General features: G+C 40.6%; 1 protein-coding gene across 1 annotated transcript; it reads left to right on the top strand.

The window, feature by feature from the left end:
- The first annotated feature begins 3,737 nt into the window (after nucleotides 1-3,737).
- On the top strand, nucleotides 3,738-6,996 carry LOC148846542 (PLATZ transcription factor family protein). The gene is made up of 4 exons (XM_088953385.1): nucleotides 3,738-4,332; nucleotides 5,690-5,764; nucleotides 5,871-6,011; nucleotides 6,271-6,996. Exons 1-4 carry the CDS (start codon nucleotides 4,132-4,134, stop codon nucleotides 6,589-6,591), a joined length of 738 nt encoding a protein of 245 aa, XP_088809511.1. The 5' UTR covers nucleotides 3,738-4,131; the 3' UTR covers nucleotides 6,592-6,996.
- Nucleotides 6,997-7,969: the final 973 nt, after the last annotated feature.

Genomic DNA, 7,969 nt, shown 5'->3' with positions numbered 1-7,969 from the left:
ATGCTAATGTGTCGCTGTTTTCTGGAACTATGACATCATGCCAAACGAACACCTAAAAGCTATGTTTGGTGAAAACTCAGAGAGCCTCAATAAGTTTTTCGTTCAGCCATTAAATCGATTATCGCGTGAGACTAACTGCCCATTTGGGAGGATTTTCATGCAATGGCTTTTAGCGTTGCAAGTTAGGTCTCATCCATGAATCAATGTTTGATGAAAAACCCGGAAAACCAGAAATATGCATACATGAGTTGAGAAGTTAAATTCTAATAAAGCTATTTTTGGTAGTTTCTCAGAAGCGGCTCAATGAAAGCTGAAGTTAGAAACTACCTCAAAAGTGGCTCGACGAAAGCAGTTAAATCAAAGCTAAAAGCCTAAAACCCTCCCAAACGAATTCTTGGTTTAAGTGCATTGACTGGAAAACCCAGCTGAAATCCACTTCAGGCATAATAATTGAGCAGGACCCAGCCCACGCCTGCAGGCTAAGAGCATGGGTCAAGCTGGATTAGATTTTACAAGTCCGGATTCAGCTCCCCCACATTGTCGCTCCAAGGGATGTCAGTGGGTCGGGTTATGTGATAAACCCCACTGACCCATTTCCAGGTCGGGGGTCGGGCCAGCCGTAATTGGGTTTTCAGTCGGCTTATTTAGCTGATGTGGCAACTCAAGAATTCTGTCTGTCATCCATATCACCCTACCTCCTTTGCCACGTGGCAAACAAAAGCCACACGCCAAATAGATGCACTTCCGAGGGAGGATATATAGAGCCATGATATTAGGGTTTTTATTATACAAGATTTGGATTTTGGAGCACCACCGACAAATGAATTCTGAAGGTGGGACCTCCGGGTCATTCAAGTGAGGTTTCTGAAAAATAACAGCAAAAATAAAAAAAGTAGAAAAAGGAAAGAAAAACAGAGAAAAGAACGAGAGCAACCTCGTCAAACAACTCAAATCAAAATCGTTTTCCTTAAAAGCATTTCTGATTTTCTGTCACGAAGACGAAAGAGAGAGAGGTAGATGAGAATATGAATATCGTTATGTCCTAACTCGCAAGTCGCAACTCAGCAGCACCGTTAGGAACCGGGAGTCCGAGTGCGGATCTCCTGCCAACGCTATACGTTCCAACACCCTCCCTACATGATCTGACACTGCACATCTACGATGATAGAGGGCGTTTGGAATGTATTTTGTCAACAGGAGATCCCAACTCAAAATAGGATGGCACAATCGTAGTTTCGTTTTAATTAAAAGGGTAAAAGTGTCCTTAAGGTTTCACAAAAAAATTGAGAGAAAGAAAAAAAAAGGGAGTTTATTATTTATTATTAGAGAGAAAAAAAAAACGTTTGTCGTTGGTGAAAAAGTAAAAGAGAGTGCCACTGCGGTAGTGGCTAGTGGTCACGTTCTCTCTACCCGTCCGTACAGTGACATTTTTCGTAATTTACCGAATTTTTTTCCAGAATCAAAGATATGCTCGTAATCAGTAATCTCTTTCTCTTCTCTCTCTCTCTGCAGGCTAGCTGGGAGCCATACAGTTGTACAAGGCCTACCCTTTGCTGTCCGACCGTGGGCCGTCGATTCGGGAGATAGCCCCACCGGGTAAGGCGTCCACGGACCATCGGATTGATGGGGGCGTGGGGCCGTGAAGGGACATGTGGATATCAGGCAGCGTCATTGGCTCAGAACATGAAAAGCGGTAAGGTAAGGTAAGGAGCCTGTGGGGCCTACCGTACAAATGGGTGTGTCCAAGGGGGAAGTGGGTCTACTCCCCCCCTCCCCCCCAGCTTTGAAAGTTTTCTTTGACCATCCTCTGCCACATTTGTTTTTATTCTTAACTAACCAATATATAACGTTTGCATCTTCTCAGTGCCAGATGGGTATTCTGGTAATTCTGTCTTGTTTAACCAATCTGGAAACGGGTCAATCTCGTCCTATTTCACTCACCCAATTCAACATGTGAACCAGTTCCATTTTGGGCTGGGCTGAACCTCAAGTCTCAACCCACTGTGCCTCAGGCTGCTCCGGATCGGGATGTTCTTTAGATTGGATCCGGGTTGAAGCCCCCCGCCACCCCAAGACAACCAGACAAGAAAAGAGGGGATTGGCCCAGTCATTCAGACCGGACCGGATAGAGAACCGTTTTGGTGAACCATTTTACATAAAAAATAAAAGTTTGAAATAATAGATATTAAAGATAAGATTTAAAATTTCGATATAACATTTTTAGTAACTGATACACCTATTTTGAGGCATTTTTAAGGAAACTCTTATTTAATAATTAAAGTATAAAATATTAAAAAATGCAAGGTTGAAAATATGAATACAATCCTTTCAGCGTATCACGGTGTATGATATTTCGAATATTGATCAGTGGATAAAGAAAATTAACACATGAATCATAGAAATGGGATAAGTTTTAATAAAACAGCAAATTGTTCAGATGAGAGGATAAAGCAAATTGATTCCCATTTTTAGTGGTCCAACCATCTGGTTCGTTCAATTTGAGCCGGTCAACTGCTCACTGCTGGACTCCCCTACATATATGTCAGTTGCCTTGAACAACCTCAAGTTTCCAGATATTTCACCTTGGAGTAATGGGTGAAGTGACTGAACTAAGTGACTTAATTGCTCTGTGTTTAGTGAATAAGTTATTAAGTCGGTTCTGAACTCCTAGTGGCTAAATTATATATTGGATTGAATATTTTATTATATGACTATTATGTATTCATTAAAAGACCAAGCAACAAGTCAGCCACTTCAGCTATTTCAGCTGTTCGGTTACAATTGGCCACATAATTCTGCCACGTGGGAAGTTTCAATTCTATAGCCGGTTACATGAAGCATCTTTTTCCTTGTATGTATGCTGGTTTTACTTTTACATACATATTAAATATATTTTTTTCTTTTTCTAGAATTTCTTGGTTAGCGGCCTAGTTTTAAATGTTCAGCGGCCTGACCCTTTTTCCGGCCGCAGTTTTTCTGTTTGTGCCCCTTGAATCTCGGCCCAAATTTGAAAATATCCGGCAAGGAAATAGTGCAGACCAGCCCGAGCCCAACCTAAATTCTAAAAACAATCTGAATTCAGAAATTCCCACTCACCCCTCTGTGAGGCCCATCTTGACCCGAGGTTGATTCTCGGGTTGGGTGGGTCCACCGGTTAGTTCTTCTTCTTGTTAGGTTGAATCGGGTCCCCCAAGACCTAGCCCCGCCAGCCCAACCCGGCCAGGTTTGTACCAATTACAGCCTGAAGTGAACCCTCTAGAGAGAGAATTTAGAAAATAAAAATAAAAGCAGAAACAACATTCACTGGGAGGTGGTCGGGTCGGGTCGGGATACCCGGACCAAGAATGGCCATGGAAGAAGGGAGGAGGATTAATACAGGTACAAAATGTACGGATGCGAGGCTATTTTGGTAATTCAGAAGGGGTGACGCAGGTCCCAAAATTAAAAAGACAACGAGACTACAATCCGGTGTTTTGAGTCATTCAATACGAGCACTATTATTAATTTATTATTATTTGTAGTAATTCGATGAGTTTTAAAATAAATTAAAATTGTTTTCTAAAAATTAGACAAAAATTGTCAGGGGCATTTTCGTAATAGACCCAGGATTTTGAACCCGAGGTAAGTACTGGGGTACCCATAAAAAAACAGGTAAAAAATTTAAATTGAATAAAAAATACACAAAAAAGGTATTTGGTTTTGCAGAGAAAAAGTACATACTGGTGGGCTGTCTTCCCGCCATAAACACTACCTCTCATCAAAATCTTTTCTTTTTTTTTTTCCTGCCCTGGTTCAAGTTTTTGGGTTTTTATTTTTTCTTTTATTATTTGGTTTTGGGCTTTTTGTTTTGTTTCTGGGTTTCTGGGTTCTCTCTTTCCTTCCAGAAAATCTTGCTCTCTATGTTTTCTAGAACCTCTCTGCTATAAATAGATGAGTGCCTTTAGTTAGGGTTTTCAAGCATTTTAAAGAAGCTCTGGACTGTCCAGTGTCCACCAGATATAGCTGAGAGAAAGAGGAGAGAGAGAGAAAGAGAGAGAGAGAGAGAGAGAGAGAGAGGGAGGAGTAGACTGAAAGTAGTAGTGTAGTGTTGTTAAGCTTTTCTCTTCACAGAGAGGAGGGAGAGTGTGGGATATGGTAAGAGAATCAGGTGGAGAAAGAGAGATGGTGATGAAACCGGCGTGGCTTAATGGGCTTATGAGTGAGACATTTTTTGCTGGTTGTGGGGCCCACGAGACTCGAAGGAAGAACGAGAAGAACATTTTTTGCTTGGATTGTTGTCGAAGCATTTGCCCTCACTGTGTTCCTTCCCATCGATCTCACCCTCTCCTGCAGGTAAAAAGAAAACTTGATCAACTACACAAGCATAACACACAGCAAAACCACCCAGTTGCCAGTTTGTTCTTCCCCATTTCTCTCTTGGGTTTCTCCTTCTGTTTTCAATTCACTACTTCTTTACTGGGTCTTTGCTATCTTGTTTTGAATTTCACCAATTTTCTTCCTAATTTTTCTATTCTTTTGATGTTCTGTGGTTCCCAGTTTGCACCCAATACTGGGTTTTGATTCTTTCGATTTTCTTCTGAATTTTGCAAAGGTATCTTAATTGGGACTTCCTCTTTTATAATTTCCCAAAATTTTCTGCTCCTTGCTTTATTTCAATCTTTTGCTTACATGTAAAAAGCCTCTTTAGTGCCTAATTGGTTTTGGTTTTGCATAAATTCCTACTTCTGCTTGTTAGTGAGAGAGTATGATTCTTTATGAAACTTTTAATTTACAATACCACTTGTCCAATTGTTGCTCTTGCTGCTTAGTTTAGAAGTTCCATTTTCTGTCCTTTTCACTAATTCAATATTATACAACCCTTTCTCTTTCCCCTTTTGATATTTGTCTTCATATTTTTTGACTGAAGATTTTGTGTTATATATTCTCTGCTCTTTTAAGACTCCAGAGATTACTGGGTGTCTATTGCAGCAATTAATCAAACACCCAGTTGCTCAATTATGCTTAGTTTATTGGGCTTCAGTTCAGACAATCTTCCATGATTTCTCTCTACTGTCAATTTGCTCCCCCCTTCCATTTAACCTGTTAATTTAATCATTCCTGCCTATCCCCTTCTAAGATTCTCATGCTTAAATGAATTTTTCTTCATCTCATCACCATCTTATTATCCTCTTCCATGATTCCCTGTGTTTTTTAGATTTGGTTTGTTTCCTCTTTTAGCAAATTTCTTCTCCACATTTTTTTTCCTGCAGCTTCCTTACCTGTAGCTTTCAAGAAAGTGAAAGTTTGACCCAATTTTCAGAAAAATATTCAGATGCTTCCTTCACCATTTTTGTCATTTTCTTTTCACAAAAGCTCAGTTTCATAATTCCCCCCCCCCTATAAATTCCTCCTCTTTTTCTCTCCTCCAACTCCCTTTTTTTTTCTCTCTCACCCCCACCCCACCCCGGCCAAAATCGAAGAAAGCTTTATGTTTAGGGTCGGTTTGCTATTTTAACGTTCACCTTTTTTTTTCGAAATTACGAAATTACCACTTCTCCGATTCTGTAATTTGCTTGTCCTATCCTTTGTTCTGCGGTGGGGCATAACCCATGATGGTAATTCCACCTTCAAAGCATTAAAATACCCCGATTCCCTGCTCTAATCCTATAATTTATGTTAAATTTAATTGAACGGTTGATCTGCGTGACAGGTGAGACGATATGTTTACCACGACGTGGTCCGATTGGATGACCTGGAGAAGCTCATCGACTGCTCCTTCGTCCAGGTAATACTAACACACCATAGTATTTCTTCTGAAGCTTTAAATTGTGGTAAGAGTAAGAGAAAAATAAAAAAAAGGGGGGGCAATTATTCTGTGAATTGTGATGCAGCCTTATACCATAAACAGTGCCAAAGTGATATTCTTGAACCAGAGACCTCAATCAAGGCCGTGTAAGGGCTCTGCCAACATCTGCTTCACTTGTGACAGGATTCTCCAAGAGCCATTCCACTTCTGCTCTCTTTCATGCAAGGTCAATATCTTCTTCTTACTCCTCATTGATTGCGGTATTTAAAAGCAAGGGCTGTGATGTTGACTTCACCATACTTCGCTAGGCTCCGGCCACAGTGAAGCATAACATAACAGAACCAACCACCATTGCTAAGTTGCTACTAATGCTACTAGTTTGTAACTTTGTATGGTTTAGAGTCTCTATGGTGTATCTGCGATGTACCGAATTGGGTTTGCATTGGATAATCGTGGGTGACCTCGAGAATGAAAATGGATTGCAGGTAGATCACGTGGCGGTACAGGGAGGAGATCTGTCCAGCATCCTATACAGGTTCGATGAATCCGACTTTGCATTCTCGCAATTCGAGGGGCTACGAATGGACGGCTCTGATCTCTTGGAGGATGACGGTCAGATCACCCCCAACTCGATCCTAGAGGACCCACTAGACTTCAAGGGCTCCTCTTGCTCTAGCAACCCTCAGAGGGGGAATTCCAATTCTGAGGTGGTGAAGAAGAAGAAAGGAAGTGGATTTCTCCCGGGAATTGTCCTCTCTTTGAGCAGCAGAAGAAAGGGTGCCCCTCACAGATCTCCCCTATCTTAGAAGCAAAAAAATTGAACCATTTCCAAATCACTCTCTCACTCTCTCTCTCTTTTTAATTAACTACTTTAGTACCCCCCCCCCCCCACCCCACCCCCACCACACCACACCCCCCCTCTCTCTATATATATTAGATGTTGTCATTAGGGTTGGCTTATGCTCCATATTTATTCACTGTAGCAAGTTTGCACCGTATATTCTCGTAGAAGCGGCATATATGGGCTTATTTTTCTTCTCCTTTCTTCCTTTCTTCCTTCCTCTTCCAAAGCGCTTACTTCCATTACTGACCTCCGGCAATGGCCGTAGAGAGACCGTGTAATTGCAGGCTCTTCATGGTTATGCCAATTTTGTATCCATGTACTGGAATTTGCGCTCGTAAATATAATATAAATTTCGGTTCGGCTTGTATTTATTGTCTTACAAACTCTAATTGGTCGGAAATATTTTTCATTTTTATTTGTTTGTATGATAATTTTTATTCCAATTATATGGGGTCGGCTGAATCTTATTATGCCAATTAAGATGATGGATTTGTAAATAATTTGATTTAATTACACCAAGGATATGATAATAATACGAGTATAACCAACCCTAAATGAGTGCAAATATTGGGAGAAGTAAGAAAATTAGGAAGCAAAAGCAAATCCAACTATTGGGAGAAGTAAGAAAGTTAGAAAGCAAAAAGCAAATCCAATTTTCAAAATGGCTAGTTTAGGAAATTTGACCGTGGCACAACATTGGGGGAATTCCCAGGACCTAAAAAAAGGGAATTGTTTGGTATAGAGACCGATATCTCGAGATACGACCCAAACCCATGAAAACTACACAACTCTGACTGTGAGAGAGAGAGAGAGAAATTAAACAAAGTCATTCATGCAGTTGAGCTGCTTCTGTTCTGTGTGGTATTTTGCTTTTTATTTTAAATTAAAAATTTTTGTTTTAACTTTAACGGGACACAGTGGACACTGTACACCATGGTGCGGGATAGAGAAAAGCGCAAAAAAAATCTTTTGGTGATGCGTACGATGTATCTCAATGGCACGACATGGTTGGGGGGTTTCTCTCTAAAGTCTAAAGTTATCCACAGTGGCTACGTCAGCAATATTTTTGTCTCCCTCTCCCCATGCATTGCCAAGAACTTTTGCTACTCGGGTCGTCTAGATAACAAGACATGTATTTACTACCTGCTAAGAGATCTTCCACGTGGTAATAAAAGCTGGGCCCTACATGTTATTCACTCACCCTGATCAACGGACAAGTTCAGCTTGACACGTGTCAATTTTTTTTCCCTTTTTTTTGGGTTTTCTGTTTTTGACTTAAATTTTGAGACTTTGAATTATTTGCATTACTAGAGAAAAGCTCCAATAGATGGTGGGGTAGT

The sequence above is a fragment of the Nelumbo lutea genome, chromosome 7, assembly GCF_056320005.1.
Source record: "Nelumbo lutea isolate HS-2025 chromosome 7, American lotus-T2T, whole genome shotgun sequence".
Classification (NCBI taxonomy): Eukaryota; Viridiplantae; Streptophyta; class Magnoliopsida; order Proteales; family Nelumbonaceae; genus Nelumbo; species Nelumbo lutea.
Note: the sequence above shows the minus strand (reverse complement) of the source record. Positions and strands in the feature narration are given on the sequence as shown.

Coding starts and splice junctions, on each gene's coding strand:
- LOC148846542 (XM_088953385.1), top strand. CDS start 4,132: ATGGTAAGAGAATCAGGTGGAGAAAGAGAGATGGTGATGAAACCGGCG. Junction 5,765..5,870: donor TCGACTGCTCCTTCGTCCAG/GTAATACTAACA, acceptor ATTGTGATGCAG/CCTTATACCATAAACAGTGC. Junction 6,012..6,270: donor TCTGCTCTCTTTCATGCAAG/GTCAATATCTTC, acceptor AATGGATTGCAG/GTAGATCACGTGGCGGTACA.